The 20,339-nt window shown below is 39.5% G+C and overlaps 1 protein-coding gene across 1 annotated transcript in view; it reads left to right on the top strand.

The window, feature by feature from the left end:
* Window positions 1-8,079: 8,079 nt before the first annotated feature.
* ALDH1A1 (aldehyde dehydrogenase 1 family member A1) overlaps window positions 8,080-20,339 on the top strand; it is a 646,119-nt gene continuing 633,859 nt past the window's right edge. The window contains exon 1 of the mRNA XM_044060830.1: window positions 8,080-8,413. Coding sequence (XP_043916765.1) covers window positions 8,330-8,413 — 84 coding nt within the window. The 5' untranslated portion in view covers window positions 8,080-8,329. The remainder of the gene's footprint in view (window positions 8,414-20,339) is intronic.

The following is a 20,339-nucleotide window of genomic DNA, read 5'->3' as shown; positions in this document are numbered from 1 at the left end:
CAAAAAATCAAAACTTAACATAATTAACTTTGTTTTAAAGGTTATATTTTAGAATTGTAAATGGACACCAAGAAATCCATTCATATTTGAAAAAGCATGCATTAATAGTAAGCCCCTAGTGTAATTTTTGTACAACAAATGCTGTCAAACACTGCTTTTTATTTATTTTTTCACAAATGGCTTGGGAATGAATCTTTTTCTTTTGGCCATTTTGTGAAGCAGGCTGTTTTCATTTAAAGTTTGATTACATTCAGTGGTGCTTTTGATTTGAGTTGAAGCACACTACTCATTTGTTTTCATAACAAGGCAAAACTGTTCTTTATTCTCTCTTGTGACATTGACCTGACCTCTCCACTGTCTCTTCACCCTTACAGCTCTCCTCATCACCTCCATGCAAGGTGACTATCACTGATCCTTAGCAGCCATCCCTAGTCATGACTATTTGTTGTGTGGACCCTGATGCTAGGGATCAACCTTGTTAGTCATTTTCTTACACAGAGAGTGGAATATGGTTCCAGGTTTGAAAACTGGATAAGTGTCAGTCAGTCATCTTTGCAAGTGGTCATTCAAGCTCCCTGCTCTGTATGCGACATGCGGTAATATGCTACAGCTTGGACATGCTTCAGTAAGTGATGGCTGAATATTTGTTATGCCAGTTTTTATTTTCTTTGCTACTACTGGGCTCCTGTTCTCTACCAGTCATCACGCTTGCAACTCTAATCCCCATTCTGACTAATCATTCCAGAGCAGATACCTGCATGAGCTGTGAAATTATATTATCACAAACCTCATAGGCCTCAGCATCTCTGAAATTTGATGCAAGATAAAAAATTCTGTCTCTCCTGAAAGGATATTATGAGGTTATTTCCAGCCTGCAACTGGACACTTAGTACCTTAACTCCCTACCTTCCCTTGTAGATCAAGCTGTGGTAAAGCTGTCAATGCTTACTCTTTCTGGGGTGAAGAATTCTCTGAGAATTACCTTTCTGATGGCATCATTAATGGGTATTGATGCAATCCATTGTACTTTCTGACTGTGTTGATGCCATAAGTGCTACAGCAGTCTCAGGAAAGTGTCTGTGTTTGATTGTATGGCTCATAATCGTGATGTTTTCAGGTGCAATATTTTGGATGCCCCCATTTCAGATAAGATTCACTCCAAGCAGACTTCCCAGGATCTGAATGAAAACATCTATAAGGAGGGCCTAGATACTGATCACGCTAGAGGGTCCAATGATGACTGCCATCATTGTCCTCTTTTCTGGGCCTGTTCTGAATAAAAAGAATCCCTCTTGTGAAATACATAGAGCATCTAACTGTCAGACTGTTTTCCCATCTGTATCAGCAAAAAGGTCTCCCAGGAGGTAGAATTTTCAGGATCCAGTACAGTTGTCCCAACTTTTCCAAAGCCAAGTCTCCAAGTTTGCCCAGGCTTAGAGTTCTGTTAGTGTTGGGATCTAGACTTAGTCTCAAACTGCCAGATCTTAAGAGTTTTTATGTTGTTTCCAGAAAGACCTCTGTTGGAGAAGCGGACTGACTTTACAAAACTTATATAACAGAACCAGGTTCTGCTGTTCAAATGGCTGATAAATCCTGTTCCTCCTTTAAAGGCTGGCAGAATGTGCTATTCTCATTTCTTCATGTTTTTCTGAAGGTGAGTGGATGTTTCTATCATAACTTCGACTTCAGCTACTTCAACAATGACAGCTGTATGTCAAAGTCTGGGTGGTAACTTTATGTTGAACCATCCATTTATAGGCTGAAGCATCTGAATGGTATAAGCCCTAGTCTCTATATGTAAAACTGATGTATTAATAACTCTGCATGTATTACACTATATCTGTGTCTTACCTCTCTGTTGTAATGTTTTGATATTTTGTACAATTGTCCTGATGTAAATGTAGAGCTTTTCTACCTAGACCTCTGCTGAAAAAGGAACTGTATCCAGTCAAACTTTCCCGGCAAACAATTGTAAAATAAATAAAATAAATAAATAAATATTAATGGATATGACAGATGCCTTTTTGCACATTATTGTTGGGGGTCCATATTGCAGGTCCCTATAATATGTTTTGGAAAAACTCCATGTTCTTTCTGCTTGCTGTTTGGCTGTCGTCTGCATGAGGTGTGTTTATCAAACTGCTCATAGGTTCATAGGTGTGTACTAGGCTAATGATCCTGGAGCCTTTACAAGCCTAGCCCATAGGATTACCCTGGCATCATGCCACCCAACCTTAGTTCCTAGTGCCTCTGTTCAGTAGAGCCACTGGAGTGATCCCCAGGGTGAATTTTCTATTTCCCATCCACTCATCAAGATTTCTCTTGAAGAGGGCCAGTGAGGTGCTCTGCTTGACATGTATGTGAAGTCTATTCCATAGCATGGGCAGTCTCTGGGTTATGAACCTGTCCCTCCAGCATGTTCTGTTGATTGTGGTAATGAGTTTGAGGTCTCTGGAGAGTGTGGTGTGGAAGGATTGGGATTTCTTCAGATGTAGCATTTCTAACAGAGCTGGGTCAGACATGGCTTTGTAAGTCAAGCAGAGATTGCTTCTAAGTAGGTGATATGAGACAGAGAATAGTTGGGAGTTTTTTTTAGTCTGTCCATATAGGACAAGTGTTTAAAGCCTAGGATCCTCTTTGTGAGGTACTTTTGTGACCTCTCCAGTTGTTGCAGGTGTCTAGTGAGGTACATGCCAAATGGGGCATTGTACTCGATGACTGGCCTAATGAGGGAAGAGTAGAGGGAGACAATGACTTCTTTCTTCCTGGATGCAAAACCCTTAGTGATGATATGTGCCACATAGAAGGACTTTTTCTGACCACAGTGGCAATGTGATGGTTAAAAGAGAGGTTGCTGTCAACCTGTGTTCCCAGATCTCTTATAATGCCTTCTGTGTTCAGTGGACTACCATCAATGTGGTAATTCAAGGGAACTGGGTTTTTCCCAAAGGGGATGAAGACACATTTTTTGGCATTGAGCTTAAGACCATGGTTCTGACACCAGCTGTTGGTCTCATCGAGGCCTTTCTGTAGGATGTCAACATCACGTGGGGAGTTAATAATAGCTCCCAACTTGCAATCATCTGCAAACTTTGTCAGCCAGAGTCCATTCATGTCGGCCTGGACTTCAGAGAAGTAGATACTAAACAGGAGAGGACCCAAGACAGAACCCTGTGGGACTCCACTTGTGACTGGTCGGCAGTCTGACTTTGAGTCAACTACTTTCACACTGTGGGTTCTATCTGTGAGTCAGTTTGCAACCCACCTAGTAATATAGGGGTTGATGCCTAGCTTAGTAAGTTTTTCTATGATTCCTGAGTGCAGAATGGTATCAAAGGCCTTGGCCAGATCAAGGTAGGCTGTATGAACCACCTTACCTTCATCTACAGCTCTGGTGATTGACTCAAAGAAGTTGACCAAGTTGAGCAGGCATGATCTATCCTTCACGAAACCAAACTGTGTAGGATCCAGAGTTTGGGGAGTCCCTATATCCTTGTTTATTAGGTCCATGATGATGCATTCCATAGCTTTGCATATCAGACTTGTCAGGCTAATGGGGCATTAGTTCCTGGGGTCTGTAGTCGCTCCTCCTTTGTGGAGATGGATGACTGTAGCAGTGTGCCATTCAGTAGGGACAAAGCCTGAGGGGAGGCTATGATTGACCAGAGCACAGTTCACTCTTTTAGTTCATGTAGAATACAGCCAGGGATACTGTCAGGTCCCATAGAAGCTGTATTCTTGGTCTTGGACAGTGCTGTTTTAACCTATCCAGCAGTAATATTGGGTGCCTGGCAATCTACTGGTATTGTGATTGGTCCTTTGGGGGGAGAGAGGGGTAAAGTTAGCAGTGAATACAACAAGTTTAGCTTTCACTGTCACAAAAAGTATACTTCATGAAAGCAATAACATGTAAATAACAAATAATAAAGCCTTTATTTGTTGCACTGAAACTAACACCACAGCCTTAAGACCTTCTTAGGCTACACCAAATAACAGCAGAAGGAACCTTATAAATTCCTTACTTGATGTAAAAAAAAAGCTCAGATTCAACAGACTGTGTGAATGCAGTCCTAGCAACTATCCCTGGGCCATATGACTTCGGGTCTTTGAATTACTGCAGGGCTAAGTTGCTAAATGTCCTGCTTTACTTCCTGTTTTACACCTAGTGAGTTATTTATTGTTAGAAAAACTGTTTGGTATATACTGTGCCTACTGCCATTATCTGTTTAAATCTACCAAGCCTGTAAGGTCAAAGAGCTAGTCTTGGTATAAGAAATAAAAGCTTGCTTGTTTTACTCTCGCACAGTTTATTCTTTTCATGAGGTATGCAACAAAGTGATAGCTTTGGTGGCAAAGGCCTTCTAAGAAAATAAATTGCTTTGTTCTTTTTCCTAGATAACTGTTCCTGGTAGCCATATTAATGGACTATCTTGGAAGTAGCTCTTTCTTTGGACCTTGGAATGTTTGAAGACCTTGAGGGTTACAGTAAACTGGGAAAGTCCTTTCTTATTTCAGCAAATTGGATTTTCTTGAGTAGAGTTGTATATTCATGTGGGATGGTCATTCTAACCACAGAGAGGCCAAATAGGTTATATGCTGTCATCATGGGTGAAAATAACTGAAACAGTTATAGGCATGGGTACTTCTATTCTTTCTGGGCCTCACAGCAGTCAAAATTTTCACTCCCCCTTCCACACATGTACAAGGAATGGTACTTCAGTGGGCATTGATGTGCATGTGGCAAAGATACATCACTTCCTTATGAATATTCCATACATTTCTAAGCTCCATAACCAGTTTCCAACATGGTTGTCAGTGGCTATCATTCTCAGTGTAGATTTAATTTTGCTTCAGAAAAGCCATTGTAGTTATTAACAGAAGATGAAACAAGGGGGGGGGGGGTGGAAGAAAACAGAACCCATGGGAAAGGAACTTCAGTTAAACCAGTTCCAAATAAGAGTAGTGTTTTATCACCTTCCATTGTTCTGAAAAGAGAGCTGAAAGGAAAATGTCTAATGCTGCAGTCAGAAAACCAGGCCAGGATGTGATATGGGTACAAAGAGGATAGACATACAACTTAACCCATGTACAGAGAAACAATCAATTTCATTTAGCTGTTCACATCCTGGGGAAAGGAAATGCTGGTCAACTCTTTCTCTAAGGATTTCATTCCTTTCATGAAGCTGAGAATAAAGGAGACCATTTTGCTCAGTCTTCCATGATTAAGTACCAGAGATGTACCTATTTATTAGAATGGAAAACTCAGTCCCCAGATCTGCTTGATTCAATGAGACAATGGGAAAGTGATGGGGAATATGTAGTTATATCACTTGCATAAGAATTTCTGTGCAGCTTTCCACTGTTCCATCTCATTCCACAAGTGCTAGCAAAATTCAGAAGAAGAAAAAAATCCTTGCCACCTTATGGGTATGGTTTCAAGTTAGTTGTCATCAGTCAAGAAACCTATCCAAGTACAAGGTAAGGAAGCCCTCTTAAAGAGGGCAGTAGCCAGCCTACTGCATCTAACAGTCAAATGTCACAAGTGACTAAAGTTGCCACAAAGCCTATTCCATATCAGAAATACTTAACTAAGAGAAAGAGCTTCCACCTCTGGGCGAAGAGATGTTCTATAATATCTCACTTATTTACTCTGTAGGTGGTCCTGACCACTCTGTAAAACCCATATGATTTCAGTTTCTATTACTCAATGGTCACAGTGCAAGTATCAGCCTTTTCAGTGCATCCTGGTCTTATGTAGGGCAAAACTATGACCCCACACTGCTTTATCTGGGCTTTTGTGTCTTCACCCTCCTTTGAAGAGTCCTTCTTTTCCTTAGGACTTGAGCTTCATGAGTGTCGGTTTGCATATCATTTGAATTTGAATCAGGTGGTATGTTGCCATGAAAAGTTGTCCCTTTGAAAGTATTCTTCTTTACGTCCATCACTTATGCTCATATAATCTTTCAACTGTAGCCTGTTATTTTTAAGTGAGCAATAGCTGGGTTTTCATAAGGAGTGAGTGTACATTAGGACAAGAACTGCATTACATCACAAGACAATGACTGTCTCCGAACTGCAATAAATCTATTTGTCTGTTTCTGCATATACTTTCAAGGGACAGAATTCAGAGAAGAAAGTGTCCATCTAAAGTTTAATGTGCACTGCTAGTTCAAGTTTCTGCTGAAGGGAGAACATGAGTTCAGAAAGACAGGCAGTTTATTTACCACCTTGACTCTGGGTAAAGAGAAGTCTGAATGGCTAAGCAAACACTACACAAATGTGCTGCTAACTGTACTGTCTTTTATTACCAGACAAATAGCTCCATAAAATATTATGCTCCCAAAGGCCATTCCAGGAGAGTTGTGCCTTCTTCCAAAGCTGCTCCTAGAATGTATCAGTTATGAGCATTTGTGCTAGGGCCACTTGCTGATCGATTTATACCTGCATCCAGCATTATTGCTTGAACTATGATTCCAGGGGTCAGATTACCTTTAATGTTTCAGGACCTTGTCTTCAGATCTCCTGATTTTTTACCTTCCTCTTCCTCTTCCTCCAGTCTCACAGGGATTTGCAATGTGTTCTTCTCTGGGATCATCACAATACCTACCCACTGTACAGAGCCTTTAAAGTTAAAAATAACAGATGCGTATCCATATATGAAGGGATCTGTAACAAAGCCCTCTGCAGTGTTCATTACCATCCAGCTCCACTTCAGTATGTATGGGCATTTCCATTAAACATTAGATCAGATTTTCCCCTAACACTGCCAAGAATATCATTTCATATTCTTACTTATGCCTTTCAGATTGCGCTTGCTCAATCCATGGGATTGATTTTAGGACTGCATAGCATATGTTTAGTTTTCTAGGCTGGAAGGCGACATTATGATATAATGGCCTGATAAGTTTGTGTGTTCAAGCACAGAAACGAGAATTTTCACAACTGTGCTGATCTGAAGGTTTAGTAGAAGATTCATCCACTGCATATGACCTTCTTGCAGACCAGCTGATATGCCAAGAATACTTGGTATTTCTTTTTAGTGTACTTCATCCAGATCCAGTATATACACTTAGCCGCTTACTACGAATGGCAAGTACCAACATTTCTCATGATTTGGCACGGGCTGTGTTCAGAGGCTGTATACTGTAACAATTTCTGGGCATTCGTTTTGCCATCTTGTATTGCTTTACATAGACGTTAAAATTAGAAATCCGTTTTTCCTAAGATTACTGCTGCATACCTTATACAATGTCAGAGATGGATTCCATATACTACTGATGGAAACAGATGCACCTTCCACAGCAGTGGTACTATCATTAGCTGGCCTCTTTTTTTGAGTAAGAAAAAAAAACACAGAAAGAAACAACTCATATATCCTGATGGTTCCATTTTTAACAGCCTACTCTGTTAACCATACAATTACACATAAAACACAGCAGTACTTACCTACACAAAGTTTGACTATCGACTATTTCATCATTACAGTTTTCAGGAACATGCTTTCTTGCAAGTTCTGTCCAGTCCAATTGTCATAATGGGATATTAAATATTATAACTACAGACTTTATAACTTAGTTTGTAATCTAAAGGATGAAGTTTTAAATTTGTAGCAGTAAATCAGCAAGCAGGAGTAGTTAGCACAGTTCAAGTTTCCTGAGAATAAACACATTAATTGACTAAAAATCAATGGCTTTAGAAACTTGGTACGCATCATGTTTTACATAGGAAATGTAAAGTTCATCTCGGGAGTCGGGACACGGCAGTGCAAGTCCCAAACATTGGGTTAAAAATGAGTGCGATTCACTTCAAATAACACCGAACTACAAAAATCACGGCTGCACCGCGCAGTTTCTGTCATACTGTGTGTGTGTGGGGGGGGGGGGGCTGCACCCCGAATCCCACCTGTAGTTATATCAACTCCCACATCGCTGTACCGATGAGATAATGGCATTTTCTAAAATATAGTAATTTGGGACTCGAGCTATATTTGTTTAAATCGCACACAAATGTGGAAATTCTTTAACCGCACTTGCAGTACTCCAACTTACAACGTGAATTCTATATTTTATATTCATTGTAAGCTCAATATACTTTTAAGATTTAATTGAGTGTCTGCTTTGTGAAATCGGTGTCTACACACGGGATGAACTTCAGAGAGTTTTTTTCCAGGAACAAATGTTGAAGTATCCAATCAGGTTGTTGTATGCAAATATGAGATCAATTGTTCAAGTTACTGTGGAAGATTAAAAGTTGAGAACAGAGTCAAGAAACAATATTCTCATTCGTTTGTGTAACTTGCATCACCTGTCTTTTAGGAATTAAGTTTACCATGTCCAACGCATCAGGAGGAAACAGTGGCAACTTCTCAGGTCTTCCTACACCAATCAATGATTTGGAAATCAAGTACACCAAGGTCAGTATGTGTTCGATTTAACAAGAGTCGAGTTTTGTAGTTTCATAAACAAAAACACTTAATTCTGTGTCATATTTAATTATGATCAACCTGTTCAAAAGAAATAAGCACAGTTATGTTTCTTGTTTAGTTAATTAGCATGAAATATGTATGCATATATGCGTGACACACACACACACACACACACACACACACACACACACACAGGTGCTCCACATCACCACATTCATTGTTGTAAAGCTGAAATATGAAATTCTGTTTATTTTTGTAGCAATATGCCATTATAAAGACAGTGCATTATAAAGACAATAAATTGTGTTGCGTAATTAAATGGAAGTTTTTCTGCATCACAGTTAGTGATTCACTTTCCATTAGACTCATCACCCAGTATACATGAAGGTAATCATACTTCATAAAGAATTTTACTGTCCAAATGCTTACTGTGTAACACAATGCAGTCCTGAGCAAAGTATGGTTTATATTTAGAGAACCTTAATATATTAAACCTTTAAGAAGCCATGTTATTTGACTTTTGTTATACAAATATCACAAAACGTGTATGCAAGTTTGTGTAGTGCATCCAGCTAATGTCTTTAAAGAGCTAACGGAAAGCTTAAAGGAAAGAATAAATGGGTGTGTAATGTACCAGGTTAGGACAATATGAGACATTATTTTAAAAAGTGCAGTATTGTCATGAAATTTTAATATTTAAAGCTATACGGATAAACTTAGGACAATACAAGCATGATACAGAGCATGTTTTAATGCCACACAAACATAGTCAGATGAAATATGTGTGCTAACATCTTGTTTGATGCAGTAAACAATTTGTGTGTTTCTGATGTTTTAGTATTTTTTATGTGTACATACGTAAGCAACCAAGGGATGTTGTCTTTTCAAAACTGGGATGCTTTCAGCAGATACTGATAGGTATTTCTCAATGCATTTGTTAAATGCAAACATACCTTTGTATGCAGAATGTCTTCAAGACATGAGACGGACTGCTTTGTAGTTCTTTGAGTCATTTAACTGTCAGTTTTATGTATTAATTAGTGCTTAATGCTTAACTAGAACCCATGATTAACTGTAACAGTTCTGACAAGCAAATTAAGTTCTACAGTATCTTGTAACAGAAATTCTAAAACTTCAGTATAAGAACTTGAATGATTTGTACCCAGAGGCTGACTGGCATCGTATGCTAAATGACCTTGAACAGTGACTTTGTCCATTTGCAAAAGTCTTCACTACAGCTAAGCATGTGACTTAATCTTGGGCTGACTCCTGTACTGATAGTTTACCACCACCACCCCTGCTAGAAAGGTCTGAATTAATGCCAGTTTCAAGGCAATTGTCAAGTGAATTGCAACTTATATGGTATAACAAAAATAAAGAAAAAAAATCTCCAGGAAAAGCAAGAGGTATGCTGGGTGAACAGAATTCAATAACAGATTAGATAGTATCTGTCTTAGGCATGAGTACCTTCATTTTATGGGATCATTACAGAGGGTGCTGTATGATCTTCATATTAGCCTTAGAAGGAATGGACCTAGGATTTAAAAGCCATTTTATTGTAGCCTTCACTTCTGTACATTAGAAGTATCCTGGTGGTGTAAAATAAGTTTTAAGGAGCATTGACATTACCAAAGAGAAAAAAAAAAAAACAGCTGTCTAATTGACATGAATGTCTGAAGACTGCTGTCACATAATAACATTGTAGTGACATATTCAGTTTTTTTCTTTTTGATCATGGAAAGGGCACACTAGATCCAAGCTGCAGAAGTTTTATTTTGTATTTTCTTCTAAGAAAAATTCACTTATAGGGCCATTTAAAAAGTAGGCCAGGCCATGATTGAACTGTACACAGCACATAACTGAGCACTTTGTTCCAATCTGTGCATGGCGATAGTGTGACTGTAATGTTGTTCTGCCCTGTGCTGTGTAGTTATTAAATGACAATAGTACCACAGATGACACAGTTGCTTGATTTGCAGAAAGTGTGTATAAAGATACAAATTTAGAGCTGACATACTTTTTAACTTTTACTTCTCAGTCTAAGTACATGGAACATTGGTATTTATGCATTCTGGTGATGAAATAAATAACAGGGACTCTTTGTGACCAGAAATAAATGAATGAACTGGAAGTATGTGTTTTTATGCCTGAGACGTCTGTCTGGTTACATATATGATAATGCAGGTTTGCATATGCTGGCACTTTATGAAGGAATGATAGAGGTCTTTTTTTCTTAAGCAGGTTTTTAAATAAAATAATGTGTGTTGGGGGGGCGGGGTTGCTGAACTCACAGTAAAATTAATTTGCTAGAATTATGCTGCTATGCCTTCTGGCAGATTAGCTGTCTAACACAAATAATTCCCAGTATGATGTCTCATAATTTAAAGCAGGTTAGAGTTGGAGTAGAAGCATTGTTTATGATGACAGCCTAGGATGTGAGTCCCTCAAAATGATAAAATAATTAATAGGGTGCATGCTGCAGTAATTTATTTAAAAGTTGCCCATACTGAACATGTTACCATCCAGGCAGGGGAGTAAACATTAGTTGGAGGTTTCCAATAAGCTGCTCAGCCTACATAGAGGCTTGGTCATATTCCAGAATGAGCTATAGCTGCAGAAGAACAAAGATGGAGCTGCATTTGAAGGATTTAATGTTTTGCATCAAAGGCTAAAACAGGAGTAGGTTAAAGATGATTGCAGTGATGAGGAAGCAGTCATTATGATGCCGTGTACCCCAGGGATCGGTCTTGGGGGCATCTGCTGTTTGGGATATACTTCTCGGAGGTGCAGGCCAAATCTAGAGGACTATGGCTATACAAGTTTACAGATGACTGCAAGTTGGGTGCTGTCATCAATTCCCCTAGTTATGTGTACATCCTCCAAGAGGGTCTCACCCAAACAAATGACTGGTGCCAGAAACATGGCCTCAAACTGAATGCCAGAAAATGCATCATCATCCTTTTTGGGTAGAGTAACATTCCCATAAATTATTACATTGATAGTAAGGTCCTAAGCACGCAATCAGTCGTGAGGGACTTGGTCACCCAGGTTGATAGCAAACTGACATTTGACCACTATATTGACTCCATTGTACGGAAAGCTTTCTACATGGCCCACCTCATTAGTAAGGGTATCTCATCCAGGGCCAAGGTGGTCATAACATCCCTGTATTCTTCCCTTATAAGATCCATTATAGACTAGAGTGCCCCTTTAGGCAGCTGGAGAGACAACAGACATTCCTCACCTGGAGAATCCAGGACCTAAAATATCTACCCTACACAGATAGGCTAAAAGCCCTGTCCCTCTTCTCAGTCTCCTACAGACTCCTCACAGGTGACCTCTGCCTGGCATACAAAGCAATCTCAGACTCTGCCCTGATGGGACTGCTGCATATCTGCAAGTCAAGCTCCACTCGAGTAACCCGCACACGCGACGTCAGTCTAGTCTGTGACATCAATAGAACTTGTTGGCGGGACAGATTTGTGTCCCAGAGACTCCCCCTTGTGTGGAATAGACTCCCTCTCCACATCAAGCAGAGTACCTCATTAACCCTTTTTAAATGCAACCTGGATAACTGGATGGGAAACAGAAAATACACCCCTGGGATTCCACGTGTGTCCCTGCTAGACAGTGGCATAGGGTGCTGACTTGCTGGAACATGGGATAAATTCTTGGCTAGGCTAGTAAGGGCCTCAGGGCCAATAGCCTAGTAACTTCCTATAATCCTATGATCATTCAGGCTGAAGAAGAGAGAGGGGGTGAAATCTAGAAGAAAATAGATGATGCAATATAATAGCTAAAGTGTAGCAACTTTGTGTTTTACTCCCAGTTGTCACTGGGAAACAGAAATGGTATGTAGGTGGTTAGAGCTGTAAGGGGAGTAGTGAAAACTGGGCATTTCAGAAGGGGACAGTAGAATGAGATTGAAATGATAGGTGACAGGAATGGGAACAAAAAGCGGAGAAAAATACAGTGGCCATATGGAGAAATCCTAGTGAAAAATGAAGGTAGGGAAGACTGAATCAGGGACTAATATCATTGGGAAAGAGTGCAGTGCATACCTCTTAATTGTCCAGATTTTCAGTGAATGTTCAGATTTTTGCCTGATATTTTTGCATGGCTTCTCTTAAAATGTGTGGTTTTCTCACAAATCATTGAGAATAGAAGTTACTGAATAATTACATGCATTTACGTACTTACGTAAACACATTTTTTTTCTATTAATTTTTCCTGTAATTATATATATATGTATTGTTATCTGAACTGTTGATATTATGCTGTTAACTGTATTTTGTATTTGTTAAATATAATTTGTACTTCTGGAGCTTTTCTTCCTGGGCCTCCACTGAAAATGGATATGCATCCAGTTGGACTTTCCCAACTAACAAATGTAAAATAAATAAAATAAATAAATAAATTTGAGTTTCTGACATAATATCCTTAAGAAAATGCACACTAATGCAAAACATTTTAGTCAATCAACTTTGTATATTTGTAAAAGCAATATTTAAAATCTGTCTATATTTTTGGGCCACTCCCTGTTGTTTTGGGGTTTGTCCAGATTTCTTAGGCTAAGAGGTTAAGTGGTACAGTACAGTTGTGAAGAGAGGAAAGAGATGGACAGACACAGGAGAAAGACTGCTGACATTCTGAAAGAGAGCAAATATGTTTTATTAGACAAAGCCTTTATTAGTACCTTGCAAAATGGTAGTACATTTTTAAAGTATCAGCCAGAAGCATAGCTAGGTTGGGGAAAAGGGGGCAACCACCAATGGTGCAAGGTGTCAGAGGGGTATGATCAGCAAATCCATTTATTTATTTGTTTATTTGTTATTTTTTCCTCATGTAATCATGAGAGTGGCACATATAGGACCTGACACTGCTCCTTAGGAAGGGAGAAAGGGAGGAGTTGCAGATTAGAGAACAGACTTTTATGTGAAGGGGTGCCAGATTGGGGAGTGACATCAGGTGTCAGATCAGTCAGCTACAGCTCTGGTATCAGCTGCTGTCTGCTGCCAGGAATTTAGTAATTCAAGGGCTGCAGGGGGGGATGCTGTTTTACCTACAAATAGAGGGGGGCAGTAAGAGACAGAGTCTTTCAAGCAGGTTCTCGTCAACTGGCTGGACTCCTGCAGTTGTCAGCTTAGTAGACTCCCAGGCAGTGAGAAGGTTACATTTCTTATGGAGTGACATATCATACTTTATGGGTAATATTCATAGTCATACACCACATGTGTGCAAGGCAAATGTGCAAACAGAGGCACTTCATCAATATGCTGATACAGTGTAAAGCAGTGATGCTATTTTTTGGATATGTGCAGCCTATGATGAACCACCAAATCACATTGTGCAGAGATGGAAGTATGTTAGCTGAGGTGAAAAATTGTACAGGAAATATTTGCATATATGTGTATATACTGCACATATGTTGAATGTAACTTCATAAGCTTCCAAAGTAAGTGGAAATGGATGGCCTTGCACTAGTATTGTGAAACTTCAGTGTAAAAAAGCTGCATGTACCTTGGCTGAGTGGCACTGGCAAACAGATCGGCCCAGTTTATCAGCAGCCATTTTCTTAAAGTGTCCATTTATGGTCAGCAGTTTATTTCATTTGTAAGTGTGGAAAGGAGGCAAACAGGGAAGTTTGAGAAAGGGAAAAAGTGGGCAAGGGGAACTGAAGCAGGGTAATAAAACAAGTGGGATGTGCTAGAGCAGATGGGAGACATAGGTATTCTTTTGGGGGACATTACCACTTTCCCTGATATATATATATATATATATATATATATATATATATATATATATATATAAGGGAATAGTTATGATCATTGTGTAGTGAAGTGTATATTGTAGTATGACATTTATTTATTTATTTATTTATTTACATTTTGTTAACCGGGTAGTGTCCAACTGGGATGAAAAAAACAGATTTTAGTAGAAACCCGGAGAGTAAAGCTCCACAACAATAAGACCTTTATTAAGGTACAAGCAGTAAACTTAGTTTAAGTAGTACATTGCTAACAATATGCAAATGAGCTTAACAAAAATATTATAGCAACATATAGTAACAGAATACAATATAAACATACATGTTTCAGGCATACAGGAATTCTATTTTTTTTCTGTACAATATCTGTGAGGTACATAAGTCATGTAGCTTTACAAGGTGAGTCACTTCTGAAAGACCAAAATTGGTCATGTAGTTTTACAAGTCAGGTCATCTGAAAGAACAAAGATTAATAAAGAAAAGACAGATAGTGGGCTAGCCCTATGTGGGCTGAGCATTATGTGGGCTAGCATGTGTGAGATGAGTGGGAAAAAATAGGAAGAATATTAGGTGGGAGCGATACAGGGGCATAGCCAATTAACATTGAAATAGTCTTTCAGGGTAGTTTTAAATGTGGACAAGTTGGGGTTTTTAGTAATCTGTTGAGGAAGGGTTTTCCAATCATTTGCTATTTTATGGGAGTAGAGGGAGTCTCCATGATAGTTGTAAGACTGGATTACTTTTAGCATTAGTTTGTTGGATGACCTGAGGAGTCTACAGCTAGTGTTTGGCTGGACTAGGTTTGGTAGAGCTGGGCAGTCGATAAGGGTGAATATGATGTTATGGGAGAAAGTTGTTTTAGTAATAATAGGTTGGGAAGTTCTAGCCTTAATTAAAGAATAATTAAAGAAAACATATTAAGAAAAAAAATGATGGCACAAATTCTTAGCTGTCAAAAAATATTTCCAGTACTGGAGTTGGGAAGAGTTCTTAGGTAAGAGCATTCAGGAAATGTGGGAGATCTTTTGTGATAAGATTCAAAATGCTACAGAAATTTTTGTCCCAGTGAAAAAGTCGATTATGGGAAAGATATCTAGGAAACCTCATTGGGTGAATATACGAGTGACAGGTTTGTTTAATAAGAAAAATAGGTTTTGGTAGAATATATGGAGGAATCCAAGCAGAAATAACCAAAGAGTATCTAGAGAAATGGTTACAACAGTACAAAAAGAAAATAAAAAAAGTAGAAAAGCCAAAAGACTGTACGAATATAAATTGGGTATACATTTTCAATGATAAGAAATCCTTCTTTTAAGTAAAATATATGGAAAAGGAATTTCAGACAGCTTTGTCAAATATTTTTTAACCAGGAATAACCACAAGGTTTGAATGTATCATTTCCTTTCAACAAGACTAATTATTTCCTATACATAGCCTATATAAAGTGCTATTGTTTTTTACAATGTATACACTAACAGATAACTGCAGTGTAATATATTAACACACTGATAATAGTATGAAGATCACACGGCTACAGATATAAGCAGAAAAAGCAGAAATCAGATTACTTTTAAACCCATTGCAGGATATCGCTGATACAGGCTAACTGCTTTTTAAGAACAGGAAAAAGAAAAATCCATGGTATCCCTTGAAGAAGTCTCAGAAAACACAGTATGCAACCTATAGTGGGTCAAAAACAAACCAAGAAGAAACTTCGTAGTGTGGAGGGTGTGATGTTCACTTCCTGAATTATGTTATGTACCTAGTTCACTTAATAAAAATCGAACTGTAAACTACGTGCTACAAAATAACACTTCCTACTTCATGCACTCAAGAACACATACAGTTACATGCAGATAGAAACATAAACACAGACACATACACACACACACACACACACACACACACACACAAACGCGCGCGCGCACACACACACACACACACACACACACACACACTTTCTTTCTTTTTTATGTTTCTTTTAATTTTACACTTGCTAACCAGAAAAAGCGCTGCTTAGCGAGTGTATAATAATGGCTCGATCGATCCGCTCTCACTTTCATGCATGCATACACTCACAGACTTTTCTATTTTTTTTAATTTTCTTTTTTTTAATTTACACTTGCTAAACAGCAAAAATGCAGCTTAGCGAGTGTAAAATAATGGTGGCCGTTAGCTTTCTTTCAGTGTGAGCTCCACGGCAGCTTAATGTGCTGCCTTGAAGTGGAGGACTAGTTTTTGCAGTGGGCATTACCTGCACATTAACACCCTGTTGGAGAACATTCATTCTGCAGTCAGGGTGCTGATGTACAGGTTGCCCATTCTCTAAACTAAAATAACAGATATTATGAATTGCTTTTGCTGTCATTCTGTCTGTGGGAAACATGACAAATGAAGGAAAATAAATTATAAAACATTGTAATGCTCTTATTTTGAATGTATAATTTGTTTCATTGTCAGTCAAATGTTCTGTAACATGTGCTTGGAGCTTTTCTCCCCGGGCCTCCGCTGAAAATGGACATGCATCCAGTCGGATCCTCCCGGTCAACAAATGTAAAATAAATAAAAATAAAAATAAAATAAAATAAAGTAATGCACATTTCTTTGTGAGATGCTTTTCTACTTACCACTGTCTTGGAAAAACTAGTTATGTTCTGCCAATCAGTGTCAGAGGGATAAGAAATACAGTCTGTCTGAAACACAGGATCCCACATAGTGGTGTGGGCAAACTCATATGGTTTCTGTCAATTTGAAAAGGTAATAGCAGAGAAGAGTGTCTCATTTGTCATGTGCTGGAGTGATCAAGGTACCTTTGACATTTGTAGACAACCATGTAAGTCTGTGAATGCTAAAGAGGAAGGTGCTTGACCTAGCCATATTTTTCATTAACACTGACTGTTTCAGGGTTGTACATTCCAGCCTGTCTGTTTACATCTGTCTAGGAAATAATTTCATCATTGTAGTGATGTTGTCTCTGTGTTACTAGTTCATTAGATTTGAGTCTTGATTGGCGTACTTCTGTGTGATTGTCATTACAGCTGTAATTAAAGTGAAGGCATTCTCAGAGATGTCTTTTTGTAGATGTGCTCCACTTCTATATTGCTTCACCATGATGTAAACATGCTGCATCTAGTAAGTCCCTTCATTATTTGCAGTTTTAGATTGTCTTGCCTGTTTACCCATAACTAATTCTTTAATGATATTAGCCTGAGGCTAGAGGAGATTTGTGTTCCTGTGATGAATTAAGTTACTGTAGAACTGCTTAAATGGATTTGATTAAAAGGTGGTCCATTGCCAGATCTTATGGACCCAGGAATGACAAACATGGAAAAAACCTTGGCTATTACTGGTATAACAGTTTTCTTTAAGAGGAAATACTGGTTGTGCTGTAGAATATCTACAGCATTCATCATTTATAACTAGAAGATGGTCATTGTTGGTCAGTGTTGTTGGATGGTTCAAAGAAATCAGTGGTATTACCTGTGTATACGCCTCCTGGCAGTTCTAACCTCTGAAATTATACACTAGAGTTTCTAAGTGTGCTTGCTTGGTACACCAAACAAACTGCACATATTAAGGAACCAGCTGTTTTCTTTTATAAGTGCTTTGCGTTTTACAACACCTAGATAAGCCTTGTATGTTGCCCCTATGGCTGTCTTTAGTAAACAATCACTGATAATCACTGTACTCTTAAAGATGGACTTTACTGAAGATGGAATGGCAGTGCGATCATAGGATCATAGGAGGTTACTAGGCTGTTGGCCTTGAGGCCCTTATAAGCCTAGTCAAGAGTTTAGCCCATGTTTGGACAAATCAGCACCCGATGCCCCTGTCCAGCAGGGATATGAGTGGAATCTCAGGGGTATATTTTCTGTTTCCCATCCAGTTATCCAGGTTGTGCTTAAAAGGGGGATAAAGAGGTACTCTGCTTGATGTGGAGAGGGAGTCTATTCCATAGATGGGGGAGTCTCTTGGACACCAATCTGTCCTGCCAATAAGTCTTGTTGATGTCACAGACCAGGTTGAGGCTGTGCATGTGGGTTACTCGAGTGGAGCTTGACTTGCGGATATGCAGCAGTCCCACCAAGGTGGGGTCCGTGATCACCTTGTATGCCAGACAGAGATTACCTCTGAGGAGTATGTATGAAACTGAGCAGAGGGATAGGGCTTTTAGCCTATCTGTGTATGGTAGATGTTTCAGGCCCTGGATTCTCCTGGTGAGGAACCTCTGCGGTCTCTCTAGCTGCTGCATGTGCTTTGCAAGGTACATGCCGAAGGGAACACTGTACTCAATAATGGGCCATGTAAGGGAAGAATATAGGGATGTTATAACCTCCTTGTCCCTGGATAAGATACTCTTACTTATGAGTTGGGCCATGTAGAAGGCTTTCCATTCAATAGAAGCAACATGGTGGTCAAAAATCAGGTTGCTATCAACCTGGGTGCCCAAATCCCTCACGGCTAATTAAATGTTAGGATGTTGTTATTAATGTGATAATTTGTAGGGACATCACTCTCCCCAAAGGGGATGATGATGCATTTTTTGGTATTCAGCTTGAGGCCATGTTTTTGGCACCAGTCATTTGTCTGAGTGAGACTCTCTTGGAGGATGTCCGCATCACTAGGAGAATTGATGACAGTACCCAGCTTGCAATCATCTGCAAACTTGGTCAGCCATAGCCCACTGGTATTGGCCTGCACTTCATTAAAGTATATTCCAAATAACAGCGGCCCCAAGACCGAACCCTGGGGTATGCCACTTGTTACAGGTCTACTGCTTGAGGTGGCTTCCCCTATTTTGACTACTTGGGTTCTATCAGTGACCCAATTTGCTACCCATCTGGTAATATATGGATTGATGCCTAGTTGAGAGAGTTTATTTATTGTGCCGGAGTGGGGAATAGTGTCAAAGGCTTTGGCCAGGTCAAGGTAGGCTGTGTGCACCATCTTCCCCTCATCCATGGTTTTGGTGTCTGTCTCAAAGAAGTCAACAAAATTTAGCAGACATGACCTCCCCTTGACAAAGCCAAACTGTGGGGGATCAAGTGTTTGGAGGTAGCCAATGTTCTTTTTAATGAGGTCCATGATAATCCATTCCATGGCCTTGCAGATCAGGCTAGTTAGGCTGATGGGTTTATATTTTCCCAGATCGGTGGACACTTCACCTTTGTGTAATGGGATGACAGTGGATGTCTTCCGCTCAGCTGAGACAAAGCCAGTACTCAGGCTTTGGTTGAATAGGGTACCTAATGGTGCTGCAAGTTTCTGCCTGGGTTCACGTAGAATGCAGCCTGGGATGTTATTGGATCCCATGGAGATTGTATTTTTTGCCTTTGAGAGAGCAGTGATGACCTGTTCCCTAGATATAAGGGGAAACGGGCAGGTACTGGGGTTGTCCTGATTTACTAATGGCGGAGACAGAGGAGTAAAGTTTTTGCTGAATCTGTCAGCCAGCAAGTTTGCTATATCCATGGCATTTGTATATGTGGTGTCCTTGACCACCAGTTCTGAACAGATCTGGGTGCTTCCTTTGAGGTTGCGGACATATGTGAAGAATGCCTTATGATTGTCTCTAGTAGATGTGGCCAATTTGGACTCAACGTTTGCTTTGGAGGATTTCACTAGTGCTCTTATTTGCTTGTTCAGGTTAAGGAGACATTACTTCCAATTAGGCACCTGCTCCTTCTTGGTCTTTGACAGCAATTTTTTTCCTTTTGTTATAGAGTTTATTTATTGCAGATGTCCACCAGACAGATTTACTCTTCTTGCGGAGGATGATTTAGTCCTGTTGGGTATTCCTGATTCCATGCATCTATATAAATGCTTGTGTAGTGCTTTGGTGTAGATTTGGATATTAGTGCCAGTTTCTACAGAGGGGGAGGGGACTGTGAAGCTGTTTATATCATCCCTCAGGAGGCTGTAATCAGTTTTGGAGAAGTTTTTATGTCTGATCCCAGTTAGAGTGGGGTTGGGGGAGATCTTGAGTTCAAAAGTGACCTCTTTGTGGCCGGATCTTGCCAGGGAGGATGATACTATAGGGATGGTGCAGTGGTTACTCATGCTGGTTAATACCAAGTCCAAGATATTATCACCTCTTGTGGGAGTACCGACTAACTGTTCCAAGGCATTTGCATTGACAAAATCAAG

Source organism: Protopterus annectens, chromosome 2.part0 (genome assembly GCF_019279795.1).
Source record: "Protopterus annectens isolate FY-2018-M chromosome 2.part0, PAN1.0, whole genome shotgun sequence".
In the NCBI taxonomy this organism is placed as follows: Eukaryota; Metazoa; Chordata; order Ceratodontiformes; family Protopteridae; genus Protopterus; species Protopterus annectens.
The sequence above is the reverse complement of the archived record's forward strand: the minus strand, read 5'-3'. Positions and strand labels throughout refer to the sequence as shown.